At 50.2% G+C, this 22,298-nt stretch overlaps 1 protein-coding gene across 1 annotated transcript; it reads right to left on the reverse strand.

Moving 5' to 3' along the window:
* Nucleotides 1-1,337: 1,337 nt before the first annotated feature.
* On the reverse strand, nt 1,338-21,463 carry LOC309888294 (olfactory receptor 14J1-like; the record flags this gene model as incomplete). Its single annotated transcript, XM_082780533.1, has 2 exons — nt 1,338-1,521; nt 20,703-21,463. 2 exons carry the CDS (start codon nt 21,461-21,463, stop codon nt 1,338-1,340), a joined length of 945 nt encoding a protein of 314 aa, XP_082636659.1.
* Between the last annotated feature and the right edge of the window lie 835 nt (nt 21,464-22,298).

Here is a 22,298-nt window from a genome sequence, read left to right on the forward strand (position 1 = left end):
AAAAAACAAAGCTCAAGTTCTTTATTTTGTTGCCTCCAGTAATGTTTATATTCCCAAAAGGATGGCTAAGTACACGATGTATTTTAAAATGACTAAAAGGAAATTAAAAAAAATAGTGTTTATATCAATCCGTATCATATTCATTCAATGATAAATTATGAGGGTCTTGCTAAGGAAACCATTAGACAGACTGCTGAGAGATGGGTGAGCTTGAACTCACTGAAACTCAAAGCAGCAACTGGGTTGGTGAGAGAGGTCTGAATGATTAAAGAGTAAGGGGAAGGCAAACCAGGAGAACAATAGGAAGTGCATGGGTCCAGACTGGCAGCTGGTAAAAGGAGACATTCAGCATGTTCTGTGTAATCAAGATGGGTTTTGTGCCTGGAAGATGAAGGAGGGAGCACACCATGATAGAAAAGCGAGGACAATGCAAGTACAGGTGAACACCAGTATTTCTTCTCCTGCGATGAATATGCATCCTGAAAAATCACACTTCTTCATGATAGAAATTACACTTCATGTGAGACATTTTACGGAAGGGATAGAATCTTTTGAGCTGATGAGTTGTTGTTTTATTAATTAAGTACTAAATAAATTAATGGGTAATTACTGTGTGTCCTGGCACTGCAGAGCTCCCACCAGCCTATGCATCCTTTGGCTTAACTTTACCGTGACGATCCACTCACTGCCCACCCAACACAAGGCACACAGTGTCCCAGGAGAACCCTTAGGATATTCTGGTGGCTCGCAATACCTCCTTGATGCCACCAGTCCTGTCACTTGTCAATCCCAAGAAGCTGCTTCTTGACAGGTCAGGGTCTCCAGGGGCAATGGGCATCCACCAGTGACGACTCAGTCCTGACTCCCTCACCCAGCACCCCATGTCCTCATGCCCCTGTGTCCAGGTGGTACCCAAGTACAAGACCGAGGCCTTGAGCCTGGTATTCCCTGATTGTCTTCTTCACTCCAGATTGGGAAGAAGACCCCTGAGCACTGAGCAACTTCATTTTATAAACAAGATGCCACAACAGAGGCCAGGTGTCATTTAGGGATAAACACATTCAGAGAAAGCCTCTGGGTCACAGATGACGTGGTGAAAACTAACACAAAACGTAACATTCAGAATGCTAAGAATTGCATTATAAAAAAAAAATATTTAAAATATTAACAGAGAAAAATAATTTAAAAAAATATTATATCATCTTCCCAAATATCCTTTTATTTCTGTTAGGATTATTATCAATGATAGTGTTATGATAGCACTAGTAAAGATAAAAATGAAATAACATAATATGAATCAAAATTCCACATTATTAGAAATACATCTTCTGAACACATTACTGATGCTTAAGAAGCATGTATTGAAACAGTTTCCTCACTGCATCCTTCACCTCTTGGTTTCTCATGCTGTAGATGAGGGGGTTCAGTGCTGGAGGCACCACTGAGTACAGAAGTGCGACCACCAGATCCAAGGATGGTGAGGAAATGGAGGGTGGCTTCAGGTAGGCAAATATGGCAGTGCTAACAAAGAGGGAGACGACGGTCAGGTGAGGGAGGCACATGGAAAAGGCTTTGTGTCGTCCCTGCTCAGAGGGCATCCTCAGCACTGCCCTGAAGATCTGCACATAGGAGAAAACAATGAAAACAAAACATCCAAAAAATAAAGAAACAGTAAACACAAGTGCCCTAACTTCCCTGAGGTAGGCATCTGAGCAGGAGAGCTTGAGGATGTGGGGGATTTCACAGAAGAACTGGTCCACAGCATTGTCATGGCAGAGGGGCAGGGAAAATGTAGTGGCCGTGTGCAGGACAGCATTGAGAAAGCCACTGCCCCAGGCAGCTGCTGCCATCTGGGCACAAGCTCTGCTGCCCACGAGGCTCCCGTAGTGCAGGGGCTTGCAGATGGCAACGTAGCGGTCGTAGGCCATGACGGTGAGAAGGGAATATTCTGCTCCAGCTAAGAAGACAAAAAAGAAGACCTGAGCAGCACAGCCTTGATAGGAGATGGCCCTGGTGTTCCACAGGGCATTGGCCATGGCTTTGGGCAGAGTGGTGGAGATGGATCCGAGGTCAAGGAGGGCGAGGTTGAGGAGGAAGAAGTACATGGGGGTGTGGAGGCGGTGGTGGCAGGCTACGGCACTGAGGATGAGGCCGTTGCCCAGGAGGGCAGCCAGGTAGATGCCCAGGAAGAGCGCGAAGTGCAGGAGCTGCAGCTCACGCGTGTCTGCGAATGCCAGCAGGAGGAACTCGCTCACAGAGCTGATGTTGGGCATATGCTTGTTCTGGGCATGGGGTCCTGCCGAAGGAACAGAAAGATGGTGATTATTAACATTAGAATTATCTAAGGAAAAGGATTTCAATTTCTCATTTAAGCCTCCCAACATGCTTGCTCACTTCCATGAAGATATTTGGCATATCCCTTTCTTGCAGTTGGATTGATGCTGCCTTAGGCTGTGCTTTGGAGCAGAGGACTCTGCTTTAGGCAATGCAGGAGTCAATACTGTCCTACACCAATAGGTAAATAACATAGGAAGACTTGTATCTTTTCTTCTAGCTTAGCCATTACTCCTGTGGAGAATCTCTAAGGCAGAAATCCTGTACATTTCTTTCTTATTGCATGTGAAATACTGTGGATCCTGTGGATCCTCTCCATGGATTCAGTTGATCTGTGCTGCAGGAAAACTGAACTCAGAAGTTCACCTGAGAATAACTTGGACACTGCTGAGAGCAGAGCAATCCAAGCTCAAAGTGTCCATCTCCAGACCCCCTACTCTGTCCCCATACTCCCATACTCCCTTTCCCCCAAGCACACCGAGGGCTCACCCCACAGGCATGTGAAACCCCCATCCCCAGCCAGCCTGGGAACAAGAACAGCAGCAGCACGGCCAGCTGGAGAAGCCAGGAGGAATGCCAGCGTGCTGCTGCCAGGGGAGGCAAGGCCAGGGAGGGACAGACGGACACTCAGCAGACCCTCCTGTGCTGCAGCTCTGCCTGCAGAGGAGGCAGCTCCTGCTGGGGACACCAGGGCAGAGGTTGTGCTGGTGGGAGAGGAGAGCAGGGGGTGTCCCAGGGAAGGTGCCTGCCCTGCAGGGGATGGCAGGGAGGTGCCTGAGCCCTCCCTAACACAACATTTCTGGCAGCAGCTCCCTCTCACCACCTGCCCTGCTCATATCTCTACTGCCTTCCTATGTCCCTGCTGGAAACAGAATCTCTGTCCCCATGTATCTGCCATGTCCTTGCTCACAGACCCCATCTGAGAAGCTGTGTGCTTCCTAAGTACAGGACATCACAGGGGTTGCAGCTCCTGAAGACCTGATAAGCCCTGAGGAGACAACAAATGTTGTTGTTTCAGTCTTTAGGCTGAGGTGCCTGAAGGGATTTGATCACGTTAATTGCTGCCATATTGATCTCTCCCTGCAATACTCTTGGAGTCTCAGTCTCTTATACAATCCAGACAATTCATTGTCACGAAACCTGCCTCCCCTCCACACCAAGAATCTGAAAGCACAGAATCCAAGCAAGTCTTCCATTTCAGATAAACCAAGCTTCGGTCTTCCTGTTAAAATGTCCCCTCAAAAATATCATTCTCTAAAACATCTTCTATGCCACATTACATGTAGAACAAGACCCACCCTGACAGATGCTATCAGCCATCAGATGTGCCAGCTGTAGAAGACCCCTCTGCCAACCCCACCTGCAGTGCCCTGCTGCCAGAGCCTCACGGTGTCAAGAGCCTGCAGATGTGTCCTGCCACACGCTGCCCTCTGTTGTTGCGCTCCTCAGTGCCTCCAAGCCCTCTCTCCTTCTCTCCTCTCTGTGTGCCAGCTGCGGTCAGAGCCCCCAGCCCTGATGCGCTGTGCAGAGGAGCTGCTCCTGGGCACAGCTGTCTCTCTGCACCAGGGCCCTCTTGCCACAAGCTCTCTTTGTCCCACGAGCCCGGCCCAGCTCAGCAGCACAGCATCAGCCCAAGACACTGCAATCACCCCTCTGGGGGCTTTGCTGATGAGCCCACGAACCTCAGGCACTCAGAGACAATTGGAGACAGCTCTCCAGAAGTCCAAGTCAGAGGCAAGTTTCCTGCAGTGTCCCCCTGAGGGCCAGAACTGACACAGCCTCCCTTGGAGCTCGTTAGAGCAGAACCCTGGAGGCAGTGAGGACAAGGAGACAAAGGCAATGTGAAGTTGACGCTGATGTGTAGGAAAACTGGATGTGTGTCACCAAGCACAAGGGCCAGGCCTTGACTCCCTACTCAAGGAAGGGAGATCCTTTCCCTTCACACCTTGCTCAGGGCTCTTCGTAGGCAGTAGGAGATGGGGATGTGCATGGCCAAGTGCAGGAGAATGGTACGACCCCTGCTTTGTTCATTGGTGGGGGCGAGGAGGCAATGAGGCTTTGGTGCTTTAAAGATCATCTGTCTCCTCATAGGCCTCAGTGGCAGACAACAGCCATAGGCATGGACACAAAGACCCGGGTCCTGCTGGGACTTTCAGCCTTGGTAGAGCCCTTGATCCTCTCCACACCAGGCTGTCCGAGGGACTCATAGACCTGTATGTCTTTTCTTGCTGGCTGCAGACCCTCTTCTGTGTAGTACCACACTGGATCTCTGAGGAGTCAGATAACTCAGATCTTGGTGGCCATGCTCCTTGTAAGGCAGCTCTGTAGGAAGCTGGCCTGGCTCCTGCTGAGCAGGCACCACTGCTCGTATGGCATACATCGTGGTTCCGAGGCCCTCCTCCTCCTGGGCACTGCTCACTCACCATTGACAGCTCCATCAGGGTGGAAAGCACTCCTGAAGTAGGCAGCCCAACCCAGCAGGCTCCTTGCGGCCTCTCAGCCAACCAGACACAAGTCACCTCAGCAGCAGCTTCCAAGCCAGGGGCCTGCTGCTGGCCTTGCAGCTTCTTGTGGAGACACAGCCAAGCCTTGTGCCTGCTGCTGCCCACTCATGGACTCAAGCAGAAGGGACAGGACAACCCATCTGGGGGCCTTCTTTCTGCCTAGGTCCTCCTGGGTCTGGAGGCAGAGGGGATCCCCCAGTCAGCATGCCAAGCAGGTGCCTTGTGCTGGCCTAGCAGGGCCACTGCCAGATGTCACCCCAAAAGTACAGATCCCAGGAATAAGTCACGGGAGACCTGCCACCTCCAGACACAAGTGACCTCCCAGTCCCTTTCTGTGACACGTTCCTGCTGCTGCCCTATCAGCTGCAGAGACAGAAGTGACCTCACAGTCCCTGCCACAGTCACATTCCTCGTGCTGGGGCAGGAGATCCTGAGGTAGAGCTGAACTTTCTCTAGCCCCCTCGGTATCTCTTTTTACTTTCTGAGTTAGAGATTAAGCAAAGATTTAGTGGGAGTGTTTGGTGTTCTGTTTGTGGTGTCAGGTCTGTGGTTAAGGTATGGACAAGCTCTGTGGTTTACGGGTGTTTTTCGTCTATCAATGAATCTAGGGTTAAATAAGGCATTTTAATGTATGTGTTAAGTGAAAGGATTACAGTTATCAAGTGAGAAAATTGATTTCTTTCAGTTTGTTGTAGTAGCATTTAGGTTTATATAGCGTTAAAATTACTAGCTCAAGTAAAGTAAAGGCCATATGTGACTGTTTTAAGTCAGTCTTACTGCACTACCAGCATTGCATGAATGCTCTTACCTCTATAAAATCATTAATTTCTGCTGGCCATGCTGCTCTTACCACCCCAAAATCTCACATGTCTCTTGTTCAAGGTGCTCCTTACCTCCCGATATTTTACTGGGATCAGCTTTCTGATGACATTTACCATCTCAGTGTACCAGTCTCACCTCTGTTGGCTGCTCCATTCCTGAGAAGGAAGTGGCATTGTACTCAGGACAGAAAAGGACAAAGAGGTCTTTAGGAGCATCCTGCACAATGTGCCTATCATCTCTATTCTTCCACAAAATCACGCTTCCTGTGTACAAGTTTTGTTTCCCAAATGGCTTCTCTGAATCCAGGGCTACTTTTCCCAGGCCCTCTCACATGTTTCAGTTTTGGATGTGCAGGGATGGGATAAGGAAAGCCAAGGCATGGATGGAACTGATCTTCTCAAGGGATGCAACTAATAATAGTACTTTGTTCAGAAAAGGAAGGCCAAGGACAGTGTACCCCCTTCTGATGGATGAGAAAGGTGTACTGATAATGACAGACATGGAGAAGGCTGAGGGACTCAACAACATCTTTGCCTCAGTCTTCCCTGCCACTCAGGCTTCCCAAGTCTTTCACTTCCCTGAACCCATAGATGGAGGCTGGGGGGCAAAGTCCCTCCTGCTCTAAGTAAAGAGGAGGTCTGAGTCCACCTGAAGAAACTGAGCACATGCAAGTCTATGGGGCCTGGTGACATGCATCCCAGGGTCCTGAGGGAACTGGCTGATGTAGTTGTCAAGCCTCTCTCCATCATATTTGAAGAGTCCTGGCAGTCAGGTGAAGTCCCTGCTGACTGGAAAAAGGAAATATCACTCCTATTTTTAAAAAGGATAGAAATGAGAACCCATGGAACTACCAAATGGTGAGCCTCACCGCTGTGCCTGAAAAGATCATGGAAAAGATCCTCCTGGAATCAATGTCAAGGCACATGCAAGACAAAGAGGTGATCTCAGACAGCCAGCATGGCTTCACCAGAGTAAATCATGCCTGACCAATGTGCTGGCTTTCTACAATGGAGTGATCACATCAGACAACAACAGAAGACCAACCTATGTCATCTACTTGGACTTCTGTAAGACTACTGACACTGTCCCACATGACATCCTTGTCTCCAAACTGGAGAGATGCGCATTTGATGGGTGAGCCATTCAGTGGATAAGGAGTTGGCTTGAAGGTCACACCCAGAGAGTGGTGCTCAATGGCTCTATATCCAAGTTGGGGCTGGTGACAAGTGTTGTACCTCAGGGGTCTGTCCTGGCACTGCTACAGTTTAATATCTTTATCTATGACAGACAGTGAGATCAACAATGAGATAGTACATTCTGCGCTTTGTAGTGGGTTTACATGGCAAGGTTTTGGTAGCAGGGAGCCATAGGGGTGGTTTCTGTGAGAAAGATCTAGAAGCTGCCCCATGTTTGGGAAGGGCCCCATTGTTTTCCAGATCCGAGCCAATAAGCGATGTTGTTTTGCGCCTCTGTGAGAGCATATTTAAGACAGGGAAAAAACGCTGCGCCACACAGCAGCCGGGAGAGTCAAGGGAGTGGGAGAACAGCCTTGCACCAAGGTCAGTGTAGAAGGAGGGGGAGTGAGAGAGCGGCTGTGGTGGAGCTCGGCTGCCCACTCGAGCGGAACCACGACACGCTTTTAGCCCAGAAGGCCAACTGCACCCTGGGCTCCATAAGCAGAGGAGTGGCCAGCAGGTGGAGGGAGGTCACTTCTACTTCTACTCCTTGTACTCTACCCTTGTGAGGCCCCACTTGGTGTCCTGCATCCAGGACTGGGGCCCCCAGCTTGAGAAGGATGTGGGTCTGTTAGAACAAGTCCAGAGGAGGGCCACAAAGATGATCAAGGGGCTGGAGCATGTCTCCTCTGAAAAAAGGCTGAGAGAACTGGGGCTGTTCAGCCTGGAGAAGAAAAGGCTCCAGGGTGACCTCTTTGTGGTCTTTCAGTACTTAAAGGGGGCTTATAAAAAAGATGGAGAGTGACTTGTTGCTCAGTCAGATAATGAGAAGGCAAAGGGGAATGGTTTTAAGTTAAATGAGGGGAGATTTAGATTAGAAGATAGGAGGAAATTCTTCACTCAGAGAGTGGTGAGGCACTGGAACAGGTTGCCCAGAGAAGCTGTGGATGCCCCATCCCTGGAGCTGATCAAAAACAGGTTAGATGAGGCCCTGGGCAACCTGATCTCATGGGGGGCATCCCTGCTTATGGGCAGGTGGTTTGTACCAGATGACCTTTAAGGTCCCTTCCAACAGGAGGCGTTCTGTGATTCTATGGTCTCACTAGCTATGCCTCAAGCATGACTCCCATCCCATTAGCCTTCCTGTGGTCTCTCACCTGACCAGAACAGAAGGTGCCTCACCATCATCTTCAATGTCTTGAGCATGCTTCTGCCCTTTACGGTTCCTATCTGTGCCACATTCCTGCTGCAGGTCCATCAGCTCCAGAGACAGAAGTGACCTCCCAGCCTCCTTCACAGCCATGTGCCTCCTGCAGGCCCAGCACATCCTGAGGCACACCTGACCTCATCCCAGCATTCCCAGCCAGCTCCTCCTTGTGGCCTCTGATCTGATCACATACCTGTCACCTCACATGCCTCTTCCAATGCCATGGGACTGCTGCAGGACCTCACAGTCCCTGCCCTACCCCAAGGGGACAAGCAGCTGAAGTTAGGGATAGGAGTGGGGTTGAAGTTGAGATGTGTTGTGTGCATGGTGGAGAGTTTTTGGAATTAGGTGTTCAGATTAACATATAGGGATTAGAGGTCACCTTCTAGGGTTATGGGAATGGTAGGGCTTTGAGGGAAGGATTGGTGTTCTTCTCAAGATGCCTGCTCAATTTATAGGGAAGATCAAGCTTTGGAGATTGGAGATTTGTTTAGTTCTTGACTGGGGACTAGGGTGAAGGCTGGTGTTATAATCCTTGGTTAGGCTTAATCATCCTTTTGCTCAGCCTTCTAGTAGAAGATGGGTTTGACATCTGCCTTTTCTAAGTCCTAAGGAATGATTTTAATCAATTTGTATTTTCCAAGGTCTTTGAGATAGGTCTTATGACGATGTCAGCAGCTGTACCAGCACCTCTCTCCTTCTTCCAAAACCAACTCTAAGCAACCTGAGGACTGGCCAGGGGGATGATGAAATTTTGGGAAAGGGCTTGGTTAAAATCTCTGAGGAGAGCCTTTATGAGCTTCACATGGTCAATGATGGCAGTGTCATAGATAATCATAGAAACATGGGATCATGGTTTGGGTTGGAAGGGACCTAAAGATCATCTTATTCCAACCCCCCTGCAGTGGGCAGGGACACTTTGCACTAGACCGGGTTGCTCAAAACACATTTCAACCCGTCCTTGAACACTTCCAGGGATGGGACATTCACAGCTTTTCCAGGCAACCTGTTCCAGTGCCTCACCATCCTCAAAGGAAAGAATTTCTTCCATGTATCTAATTTAAACCTACCATCTTCTATTTTAAAGTCATTACTCTTTGTCCTATCACTACACTCCCAGACAAAGACTGTCTCCGCAGCTTTCCTGTAGGTCCTCTCTAAGTACTGGTAGGTTGCTCTAAGGTTTCCCTGGTGCCTTGTCTTCTCCAGGCAGAACAGTTCTCTCAGTGTGCCTTCATAGAAGACTTGCTCTAGCCCCTTGATCTGGACTTGTTCAAATAATTCCATGTACTCGAACTGCCGCGTTAAACCACAGCAGTCTTTTTGGCACACGGTGTGGGGCACAAAGGGTTGAGTTAAGTACAGATCTTACCACAAAGTGCTAAAGTTAAATTGTTATAATCATTAGACCAGTTTAATAGTTGCTGATCACAAGGTCGACATTTTGGATCTCAGGTCTGTTGGGCTTTCATTCAGAAATGTGTTGTATAGCACATTACTTACTGCACGTGTTCCCATTGTGCTCTTTATCATTTTTGGGGCTGGTTTAAAGATATTTTGCTATGTTGTGTAACACTACCTTATGAGTCAGGAAAATTACTGGTCATGTGACAAATCTGTTCTTTGTACTGAGCATTGCCATCACGTCCATTCCTCAGGAACCATCACTCAGAAACTATTAAGAATTACACTCTTGACCTTTTTGCTTTAGGGAGCCAATCTAGGGGAGGAAAAGGGATGTACACTTCTCCACTTCTACACCTCCCCCTTCTCCTCCAGTTTAATTACACTACTTCTACAAAGCTTAGAATATCCATGGGATGGTCCTACTGTGATGTCTCCTGAATGTGTTTCAACTGTTGTTTAAGGATAAACAGCTCTTGAAGAATGCCCTCCAGAGACCTGCCCCAAGGCAGGAGACTTAGGAGTGGCAGGGAGCATGGGAGGATCTGGGCAGGCACCTAGAGCAGTGGGCACCTCCAGTGCTTTGGAACTTCCCCCCTGAGCACATGCAGAATCCTTAAAAACTGCAGAAGTGCTTGAAAATGAGGGGTTATCACCTTGGCAATTCCAAAGGGAATTCCAAAGGAAGCCTCACTCAGTGTCACTCCAAGCCCTGTGATGGGCCCTGAAGCTACTCCAACACCTCTGACATGTCCTGCAGCCACTCCAGCCCCTGTGACAGACCCCAGGTCTAGTCTGGGGCCTAGACCAGACCCCCCAGGTCTGCTCTTGCTAGGCCAGAACACCAACCTGTGCCAGGATCTCTTGCCTCTACATGCAACAGAAAACAGTGGGGGTGAAAATCAGGCTCCTGAGAATGGAAAAGAACTACTGCCCAGAAAAGAAAGGAGGGAGAAGAATGTTGATCTATGAAACCTTGACATAAACTTCCCCATGAGAGGGTACTTCCAAGATCCAAAAGGGTACAGGTGGGGTTTTGGGATAGCTGTCTTGGGGACAGAGGATATTAAAGAGTTGTCTCCCTCGCCCAGTCCCTAGGAGGACCCTTCCATTTCCACAGTGGTTGAAGGTCAAAGAAGAGCAGGTGCAGATGGTTAATGCAATGTTCTACAAGTTGGGTACAGGCTGGACATCAGTCAGTAATGAGCAATTGCACTGTGTATAGCTTGCTTTGAACATAACAATAATAGTAATAAAAATAATTACTATTATTATTATTATTTCTCTTCCCTTTTGGTCTTTCAAATCGCCCTTACTTCAACACATAAGCATGTGGGGGCGTTGGTGTGAGGCAACCGCTGTGTGGTGCTGAGCTGCCCACCAGGTTAAAGCACATCATGTTTGACAACCACAGTCCAACAGCACAAATCACCCTTGTAAAAGTCATCTCCCCTGTGTTCAGAGAAGTGCAGTTGGTGATGAATTCAGTCTGATTCAAACAGCACACCCCAGCAAAGACCCTGCTGCCTTGGGGAGCTGTCAGCCCTGAGGCCTTGGGGACACCTTGAGGGAGCCCAAGGGCACAGAGCAAGCCATACCATGGTCGGGTGCTGTGCTGCTGAGCTGGGCCAGGCTCCTGGGCCCAAGGGGAGCTCCTGGCAAAGGCAGTGCTGCAGAGAGACAGCTGTGCCCAGGAGCAGCTCCTCTGCACAGCGCAGCAGGGCTGGGGGCTCTGACCGCAGCTGGCACACACAGAGGAGAGAAGGAGAGAGGGCTTGGAGGCACTGAGGAGCGCAACAACAGAGGGCAGCGTGTGGCAGGACATATCTGCAGGCTTTTGACACCGTGAGGCTCTGGCAGCAGGGCCATGCAGGTGGGGTTGCCAGAGGGGTCTTCTTCAGCTAGCGCATCTGATGGCTGATAGCATCTGGCAGGGTAGGTCTCTCTGTTTCTCCAGAAATGAGTAGAAGATGCTTTAGAGAATGGCATTTATGGTTCGATATTTAAAGAGGAAGGCTAAAACAGGGGTTACCTGAAGGGTAAGATTTTTTTTTTAGTCTGTGTTTTGAGCTTACAGCAGTAGAGACAATATAGGTTTCATGTTAATTTGTTGTCAGCATTGTGTAGGAGACTGAGATTCCTAGAGCATTGCACTGAGAGATCTACATGGAAGCAGTGAACTTCATAAAGTGCCTTCAGCCAGTTCAGCTTAAAGATTACACCAACATCATGTTTGTGGTCTCCTCAGGATATAACTGAGCTGACACTAATCTGGCTCCTGGTAGGGATATGGGTAGGCAGCAGGGACATGGGCAGGCAGTGAGAGGGAGCTGCTGCCAGAAATGCTGTGCGAGGGAGGGCTCAGGCACCTCCCTGCCACCCTCTACAGGGCAGGCGCCTTCCCTGGGACACCCCTTGCTCTCTTCTCTCACCAGCACAGCCTCTGCCCTCAAGCCCCTGCTGTCCCCAGCACAAGCTGCCTCCTCTGCAGGCAGAGCTGCAGCACAGGAGGGTCTGCTGAGTGTCCGTCTGTCCCTCCCTGGCCTTGCCTCCCCTGGCAGCAGCACGCTGGCATTCCTCCTGTCTTCTCCAGCTGGCTGTGTTGCTGCTGGTCTTGTTCCCAGGCTGGCTGGGGATGGGGGTTTCACATGCCCATGGTGTGAGCCCTCAGTGTGCTTGGGGGAAGGGGAGTACAGGGAGAAGGTGAGGCGTCAGGAGATGGGCACTTTGAGCCTGGATGTCTCTGCTCTCAGCAGTGTTCAGGTTCTTCTCAGGTCAACCTCTGAGTAGAACTTTCCTGCAGCTCTCACAGGGCAGCTGAAACCAGCACTGATGGACAGATTGTCTGTCCTCACTAAAGGACACTTCGCGCTATAGGGACTGCCTCTTTTTCTCTTAGGATGCGCAAAGTTTCCCATCAAGTGCAGGAGAAATGCTCAGGGTTTCTGTTTCAGAAAAACTCAGCAGGTGTGGTAGGTTAGCAACCACAAAAAATCTGACCATATACAATAAAAATTAAAGAAATCTGTATATATATATATGCTCTGAAGTTGGTTAACCCGGGAGCAACACTGGGGCAAGGTTCTTTGATATCAGCAGTGAAGTGAGTCTGAGATTACACCATGTTCTGCCTTTCCTCTGGCTATTGGGCATAACTGACTCTTCCATTGCCCACAAAGGAGTCCCCTGCTCCCAGGGATACCCTCAGGCAGCATCAGGAAGAACTCATGAAAGGGACCTGCCAAATGTCTTCCTGGAAGTGGACAACTTTTCTGGTGATATTAGATGAGAAATGGGATTAATTTTTCTCTGATAAATCTGTTGTATGTTATTACTGTTCTTCCTCTTCTATGTGCAGGAACACATCCCAAAAACACAAATGTCCAACAGAAGCACCATCACTGAGTTCCTCCTGTTGCCATTCGCAGACACACGCGAGCTGCAGCTCCTGCACTTCGCGCTCTTCCTGGGCATCTACCTGGCTGCCCTCCTGGGCAACGGCCTCATCCTCAGCGCCGTAGCCTGCCACCACCGCCTCCACACCCCCATGTACTTCTTCCTCCTCAACCTCGCCCTCCTCGACCTGGGCTGCATCTCCACCACTCTACCCAAAGCCATGGCCAATGCCCTCTGGAACAACAGGGCCATCCCCTATCAAGGGTGTGCTGCTCAGGTCTTCTTTTTTGTCTTATTGTTTGGAGCAGAATATTACGTTCTCACAGTCATGTCGTACGACCGCTACGTTGCCATCTGCAAGCCCCTGCACTACGGGAACCTCCTGGGCAGCAGAGCTTGTGCCCAGATGGCAGCAGCTGCCTGGGGCAGTGGCTTTCTCCATGCTGTCCTGCACACGGCCACTACATTTTCCCTTCCCCTCTGCCAAGGCAATGCTGTGGACCAGTTCTTCTGTGAAATCCCCCAGATCCTCAAGCTCTCCTGCTCAGAGTCCTGGCTGAGGGAGATTGTGCTTCTTGTAGTTACTCTCTGTTTAGCCTTTACATGTTTTGTTTTCATTTCATTTTCTTATGTGCAAATCTTGAGGACAGTGCTGAGAATGCCCTTTCATCAGGGTCGTCATAAAGCCTTTTCCACGTGCCTCCCTCACCTGGCCGTGGTCTCCCTGTTTGTCAGCAGTGTCCTGTTTGCCTACCTGAAGCCTCCCTCCATCTCCTCCACATCCCAGGACCTGATGGTGACAGTTCTGTACTCGGTGGTGCCTCCAGCCGTGAACCCTCTCATTTACAGCATAAGGAACCAGGAGCTCAAGGAAGCCTTGAGGAAACTCTTTGGACACATGCTTCTTTGGCATCAATAATGTGTCTATAAAAATAACAGGAAAGAGAGGTTATCTGAAAAAAACTCTTCATACAATAGCTTGTAATTCTTCTATTTTTTTAATTATTTCTTAAACTTGTAATTTTGACTGAATTCTACTTGTGTAATCCTACCTATTAATTAAGTTATTATCTGTCACCCAATCATCTAATATACCTACAGTACCAGGCTCTCTGTTTGGATAAAAAGAATAAAGAAACTATGAATTTTGGTGGTGTCAGCTGCTCCCTCTTTGCATCTGCTATGGAGTTGGGGGAGCAGTCCCAGCATGCAGGAGGGGCTCAGGGCCAAGAGCCCAGCTGCCACATGCAGAAGCAGCCCCGGTGGCCCTCGGGGCTGCCCCTCACTGCCCACTGGGCTCTGCCTCTCTGCTGCCTTTGGGTCGGGGCTGCTGCTTCCCTGGAGCCATGGCCATGGCCAGCAGCAGGATGTGGCCTTTTCCCTGCTGCTCTCTTTTGGCTTCCACATTGTGCTTCTTTTCTTTCTGGGTATCCCTGATATCTTGTGTACCTTCGTGACAGTCCTGTTGTCTCTGCAGTGGCATCCCTGTGGCTGCAGGCAGCAGCAGGCACTGTGCAGCCCTGGGTAACAGCTGGCCTCCCTGCTAGCACCACAGTAACAAGAGGGTCTTGCTCAGGGCAAACCCAGAACCCTGGACACCTCTCCAAAGCTGCTGCCAGGAATACACCCAAGAGGTTGCTCCCTGCTCTTCTGTTTTCTGGGGTTTGTCATGGAGTGAGGGACAGAGGCTGAAAGTCCCAGGGTGGTTTGTGGGGAAACAAGGGCAGGACTAAGAGTTCCTTTTATGGCGGCACTTGCCCAAGCAGATGAGAACTGGTCTTGGACTCATCTATATTAGACTGCACCCGCTGTAGTGGGGCTGACGGCCAAAGCCAGCCTGGAGAGGAATTTGGAGCTTCCAGGAGATGTCAAGGGATCTCTAGGGACAGGGTGCTCAGTGGGTAGTGATTAGAACCTCATAAAATGACTGTGCAAGGTCGTTTCAGGTAACAAACAAGGTGAATCTGAGGAGTGCATGGGCAGCTCAGACTGCTCAGGCTGGATCAGCTGTCACTGCAGATTCTCCTCCCAGCCTCTTGCCCACATACAGCCAACTGTCTCCTGGGGCAGAGTGATAAGCCGAGAAGGCCTTGATGCTCTGCAACCACGGGTGACCAACACTGTTCTGGTCACCTATCAAAAACACAGCACCACAGGGCCTGATCTGCAGAGAGAAACTCTGTCCCAGCCATGAGTCATCATACCCACAATGGAGAAGAAGGTCTGGAAGGAGTCAAGAAAGTGCTAATAGACACCAGGACAATTGAGGAAGCCCAGAGGCCCTTCTGAAGGGTCACTGAGTGCCACCTGAGAGGCAGTGCTGTACAGTGGGGAGGGCCAGGAGAAAGACTTGTGAGAAGGCTGTGAGAAACAAGGACACTCAGGGCTTTAGCAGATCCTTAAAGTCCTGCCTGAGTCCCCAGATGGAAAGCAATCTATGTCTGGGTTGACGAGAAGGAAGTGGTGAGTCCCGAATGGGGGACAGGACTGAAGGTCCCTGCGTGAAGCTGGGTGGATGGAGACGTGTCCACCTTGCATGTGTGCCTCAGCCTAGGAGCAGGGGCCTGCCCACGGTGCAGGATGGCTGGGCTGTGCTCAGCCATGCCCCAGGAGATGACCTTGCTCTCTTCCTCCCCACCACTCCCCACACGGGGCAGGCCCTCAGGAAACACCCCTGAGCCTGGAGATGCACCAACCTGCTGCACTGAGGTGCCACTACTGCAGGGGCAGAAGGGAGGGTTGGAGAGACACGTGGGACCTGCATGCATGAGTGGTATGGACTGGGGAAGTGAGTGTCTGGGAGAAGTTACCCTGGAGCCATAGGAGCCATTCTGGAAAGAAAACTTGTAGGCAGGAACCACGCTTTTGTGGCAGTGCAGAGCTGCTCGGCACATTGTGCAGGGTGCTCTGATGGACATTTGTGTCCTTTTCCATCGTGTCTTAAGTGCCACTTTTCTCAGGAATAGAGTAGCCGACAGAGCACTGACAGATAGTCTAAGATCATGAAAGGCATCATAAGCATGCCCCTAAAAAGATAACCGATATGGGGAAATCAGGAGAAGCCTGGCCAGGAGAAATGTGAGACTGAGAGGAGAGAATAGGGGCTTGGCCAGCTAAAATTAAGGATTTTGTAGAGGTAAGAGGGTCCAGGTTATGCTGATGCAGCTGTAACCGTGACTTAAAATAGTCATACAAGGCTATTCCCTGGCTTCAACCTGTAAAGTTAATTCTTAAACCTAAATGCTACTCAGCACCCTGACAGGAATCCACTACTCTAATGAGTGACCTCAGCGTACCCCTAGAAGACAAAACTCAGCCCATAGCTGATTCATCCTAGCTCTTACTCTCTTAATCACTCTGATCTCTGCCTTTAATACTAGCATCAAAATGGTCTATTTAACACTGGAAAACTGCTTAAGAGATCTGAACAAAACCCTAACTCCAAATGAATGTGTTGGGCCATGGATCTGATCAGCTTGTGGGTCACAAAGAGGAGATGGGTGGGAATGCTCTGAGGAGCTCAGCTCTGCCTCAGCATCTCCTGACCCAGCAGGAGGAATGTGACTGTGGCAGGGACTGTGAGGTCACTTCTGTCTCTGCACTTGATTGGGCAGCAGCAGGAACGTGTCACGGAAAGGGACTGTGAGGTCACTTGTGTCTGGAGGTGGCAGGTCACCCTTGTTTTCTCCCTGGGATCTGTACTTTTGGGCTGACATCTGGCAGTGGCCCTGCTAGGCCAGCAGAAGGCACCTGCTTGGCATGCTGACTGGGGGATCCCCTCTGCCTCCAGACCCAGGACGACCCAGGCAGAAAGAAGGCCCCCAGATGGGTTGTCCTGTCCCTTCTGCTTGAGTCCATGAGTGGGCAGCAGGGGGCACAAGGCTTGGCTGTGTCAAGAAGCTGCAAGGCCAGCACCAGGTCCATGTCTTGGAAGATGCTGGTGAGTGTCTATGATCAGACCATAGCTTTGTGTTTCAAGGAGCAGCTGGTGAGGGTTGATGAGAAACTGGTGAAATGATGGAAATGCTGGGATGAGAGCAAGGTGGTGAACAGAGATGGCTATCTGAAGACCTCCAGGAAATAGGACAAAGTGTGGGACAGCATAGGAAAGCATGCAGAGGAGAAGGCAGAGGTTGCTGGTAAAAAGGGAAGGCCCCAACAGTTCTGACGCTTTGGCTAGAGCTTATGAATAAATGAGATATACTCATTGCAATGCAGCCTCTTTGCTTCTTTGCAACCCTGTGCAGAGGCAGGGAGGGGTCATACCAGTGTTCTTCTCATGGCATCACACTACCCACCACATTCCTCAGACCCCCAGGAAAAGTCCTGAGCCAGACAGGGGGGTGCAGGATCTCCCCTCACAGTGGCTGGGGTCAGGCCTTGGCTGTTCTGCTTCACTAAAACCAACCAAGACTTTTCTCTGCACGGTGCTTTGCCTGTCTGTAACCATGGCCTCCAATTATCTGCCCTAAGCAGTCCCTAGGGAGGCTTTGTTAGTAACAGCTCTCAGTGGGACCATTAATACTCCAAGTCACTTCAGCTTTTCCTTTTGAGTTTGCTTATTCGCACAGTTGCATCATTCTCCTCTCAGTACCCAAGTTTCTTTGACTCAGCACCAAAATACACCATGGAACTCATTAAAACACAGTAATTCCTAAGGAGCCATATCTCTCCCACCATTTTCTTCAAGTATTCAAGATTTGATCAGCTAATTGGAGAGCTTTCATGTTGTAGTTAATGGGGAAGATTTCAAAGAGCATCTAATAAAAATCTTTCTTCATTTTAAAGGCTGAATTTTGTTGTGTTTCAGTTTAGAGCATCATTCTGCTATAGGTATTGGTCTAGGATTTGACCTTTGAAGCCCTGCTTAGGTGGGAAGAGCAGGGTTTTTCCTATTTCAAAACAAACAACAGGAAATCATGCTGCAATTTTCAAAAAAAAAAAGCTCAAGTTCCTAATTTTGTTTCCTCCAGTGATGTTTACCTTCCCAAAAGGATGACTCTACATGATGTATTTTTTAGTGAGTAATAGGAAATTTCAGATAATTGTGTTAATATTAATCCATATCATACTAATTCAATGATAATCGATGAGGGTCTTACTAAGGAAACCATTAGAAAGACTGCTGAGAGATGGGCGACCTTGAACTCACTGAAACTCAAAGCAGCAACTGGGTTGGTGAGAGTGGTCTGAATGATTAAAGAGAAAGGGGAGGGCAAACCAGGAGAATGATGGGAAGTGCATAGGTCCAGACAGGCAGCTGGGTCCAGACATTCAGCTCTCTGACCGTAAGCAACGAGGGAAAACCTCCAGTGACCCCGTTGTGTTTCAGGCACTTCCCTGGACTGGCAGATGTCAGAAAAGACCTGCAGGAGGCTGGAGCCCTTTGGGAAAATCAGGTGGAGCCAGGTGGAGTTCCCAGGGCACCTCCACTGCCAGCAGTGGTCTTTGTCCCTGTAACTGCAGCCCAGTCCAGCACAGGAACACCCCTTCAAAGACAAACCTCTTCTTCAGTGGGGTCCTGGGATTGACCTAGATTTGAAATGGCCCTTGGAAAGCTGAGATACTCTCCCTTATTCCTACTAGAAATGTGAACATCAGTTTACATTCCTGGGTCAACTTTAGCAAACTCAGGCTGAAAAACTCAAGTATAGCATGCTTGAAATGGCTGAGGCAGAACCCATCAGCTTGCCCCACTTTGGAAAGGGCCCTCCAACTAAGGTTTGAAAGCAAAAAGTGTGGAATGACCCTGCAGGTCTATGTGCAGAGTAAGGGAAAGTCACACATATTGTGCTGGAGCAGCAGAAGGCAAAAAGCATTGCATTGTGCCTCAGAATAATTAAGGAGACCTAATCCAGTTCATTCATGAGGAAAAGCAGAGAGAGAAGGATGTTGAGTTTGGCCTAACATGAAGAAGGATGTGCATCACTGCTGAAGGAACTGGCATTTTTGCTATCACCAATGTGAATTACACAAGCACCACCGCACCTAATGGTAACCTGTCCGCCCAGGCTTAGTATTCCCACAAAGCAGGGGAGAGGGCACTGACAGCTAAGGGACACATTTGAGTGTGGAAGGTGGGGCCCAGCAGAGACAAGGAGTCAAGGCAGTGGGCTGGGGGAGGCAAAGCAGAAGCAGCTCAAGGGGTGGTGCTGCTGGTGAGGACACGTTTGTGGCAACAGCTGGAGTGGGCAGCAGCTGTGCGCAGGCGAGGGGAGGCCAGGAAGTGCATGCCAAGAGCACTCCTGCCAGCAGAGCCAAGGCCAGGGGCACAGCCTGGCCCTGGGCTCTTCCTGACGGCCCTGCAGGTCCTGGCAGGCTTTGGGGAGGGGACAAATGCCCTGAGCCCCCTTCCTGCTCTGCCCAGGCCAGCAAGGGCTCAGTGCGGCCTCCTCTCCCCTGCCCCTGCAGCTCTGGGCTCCCTTGGCGCAGCCCTGGCTCTGCAGCACCAAGCCCTGCTGGGAGCCCTCCCCTGCATGCTGCCACTGCTTCCTGATGCTGCTGTTGCCCTCTGCCGGGCACTGCCCAGCCCAGCCCAGCCCCTGCCCACCTCTCCCCACCTCCCTGCCCTCTCCCCAGCCCACCCCAGCAGCCCAGACTGTGCTGGCCCCAGGGCAGTGCCCACCGCAGGCTGCTGCAGGGCTCTGGGCACGGCCACCACAGCCCCAGCCCATCGCAAGGCACCGCAGCTGCTGGCACAAAGGCGGCTCTGGACCTCCCCAGCAGCCCCTGCACTCAGGAGATGGAGGTCCGTGAAGCTGCAGGAGCCCTGCTCTTTTGCCTGGCAGATCCCCAGCACACAGTGCCTGTGCCCCACAAGGCCAACCCCACTCCCCAGGCCAGCACAAGAGGCCTGGCCCAGCCACAGATCAGCTCCAGATTCCTCTCCAGCATGCCATTTGCCATCAGACCCAACAGCAGTGGACACTCCCAGGCATGACATAGGCCAATTATTTTTTGCTGAGCCATGGCCAGCCAAGAAGGGAGCTGCCAGTGCAGCACTACACTGAACACTCTGAAATTCTGATCCATGGTGAAGCCCCAAAAAGCAAGAGACCCATTCATGCAGCAGTTCCTTGGGTATATTCCTTCTACCATCTTTGGAAGAGCTGTGCAAAGAAAGAGGTGCCCCTTTACAGACAATTAGACTGTCAGCAAGATGCATGAGATCTCAGTGGGAGAACACAAGGGAACAATGTGGAAGCCAAAAGACAGCAGCAGTGAAAAGGCCACATCATGCTGCAGGCCATGGCCATGGCTCCAGGGAAGCAGCAGCCCCGACCCGAAGGCAGCAGAGAGGCAGAGCCCAGCGGGCAGTGAGGGGAAGCTCCAAGGGCCACCAGGGCTGCTCCTGCATGTGGCAGCTGGGCTCTTGATCCTGAGCCCCTCCTGCATTCTGGGGCTGCTCCCCCAGCTCCAGAGGAGATGCAAAGAGATGTCAGCTCAGACCAGAGAGGTTCTCATGCAATTTTTATTGTCTATATCTACTGAGGAAGCCTAGTTCTATAGGTAAATTAGATTAACTGATCAAAGTAATTAAAATAATAAACAGGCAGGCTGCTAAGATTAATATTTAACTCAAAATGTTATCATGTGTTTGCTAAACTAGTTCTAAAGTATATTAGAAATGAAAGATTATCTCAACTCTTTTTGGATATGCTAGAAGAATGGATAAATTGATGAGAAGTTTAGTGATGCTTTAACAAATGTGTAAATTGTTTCTTTATAACATCCTTCAATTCCTGGTTCCTCATGCTGTAGATGAGGGGGTTCACTGCTGGAGGCACCACTGAGTATAAAAATGACACCACCAGGTCCAGGGATGGGAATGAGTCTGAAGGGTGCCTCAGGGAGGCAGACGTGCCAGTGCTGACAAAGAGGGAGACCACAGCCAGGTGAGGGAGGCACGTGGAAAAGGCTTTGTGCCGGCCCTGAGAAGAGGACATCCTCAACACTGCCCTGAAGATCTGCACATAGGACAGCACAATGAAAACAAAACAACCAAGGACTAAAGAAACACTAAACACAAGTGCCCCGACTTCCCTGAGGTAGGCATGTGAGCAGGAGAGCTTGAGGATCTGGGGGATTTCACAGAAGAACTGGTCCAAAGCATTGCCATGGCAGAGGGGCAGGGAAAATGTGTTGGCCGTGTGCAGGACAGCATTGAGAAAGCCACTGCCCCAGGCAGCTGCTGCCATCTGGGCACAAGCTCTGCTGCCCAGGAGGTTCCCGTAGTGCAGGGGCTTGCAGATGGCAACGTAGCGGTCATAGGCCATGATGGTGAGAAGATAAAATTCTGATGCAATCAAGAAGACAAACAAAAAGACCTGTGCAGCACATCCTTGATAGGAGATGGCCCTGGTGTCCCAGAGGGCATTGGCCATGGCTTTGGGCAGAGTGGTGGAGATGCAGCCCACGTCGAGGAGGGCGAGGTTGAGGAGGAAGAAGTACATGGGGGTGTGGAGGCGGTGGTCACAGGCTACGGCGCTGAGGATGAGGCCGTTGCCCAGGAGGGCAGCCAGGTAGATGCCCAGGAAGAGCGCGAAGTGCAGGAGCTGCAGCTCACGTGTGTCTGCGAATGCCAGCAGGAGGAACTCGCTCACAGAGCTGATGTTGGACATTTGGTGGTTCTGGCCATGGGTTACTGCCAAGGATGAAAAAAGCTTTAATAAATAAGAAGACATACCTGAGATAAAGTTCTTACATTTCTCACATAACTGCTATGAAAACCCTTTCAGTCAGGCATTTACCAGCTCCCTTTCATATGCTCTTCTTGATGCTGCCTGAGGGTGTCCCTGGGAGCAAGGGACCCTGCTCTGGGCAAGGAGTCAGTCCTGCCCCACAGCCAGAGGTAAAGAGGAAGATGGGGTATTCTCAGATTCAATCAGCTGATAATAAAGAGCTTTTCAATTTTGTTGCTCTCAATTCACCCAACTACGGAGCAGGGCTGCGGGGATTTATTTTTGTATTTTCTGTCTAACTGCCTACCCGACCCTGTTTTCTAAGGCATAAATCCTGGGCATTTCAAATGAAAACGCCATCTGAGTGGAGCCTCAGATGAAAGAGTCCCTTCAGAGTTTCATTTAGAGACAATTTTGAGCCATGCTTAGGCTCATTTGGCCTGTGCTGGCATTTATTGAGCTACAGAAGTATTGCACTCATAGGTTCATAGAGACATGGAGTCACAGATTATCCCAGGTTGGAAGGGGCCCACAAGGATATTCAAATCCAACCCCTGAATCTGTACATGAAAACCCCAAAATTGGCCTATATCTGAGGGGGTTGCCCAAATATTTCTGGAATTCTGACAGCCTCAGCGCTGTGACCACTTCCCTGTGGTACCTGTTCCAGTGCCTAAGGAACCAGGACACTGCTGCCTGCCCATGTCCCTGCTGGGAACTTGTTTCTCTATCCCCACATCTCTTCCCTGTCCAAAGCCAGCAGACCCCATCCCAT

The sequence above is a fragment of the Aythya marila genome, assembly GCF_965140915.1.
Source record: "Aythya marila genome assembly, chromosome: 28".
NCBI lineage: Eukaryota > Metazoa > Chordata > Aves > Anseriformes > Anatidae > Aythya > Aythya marila.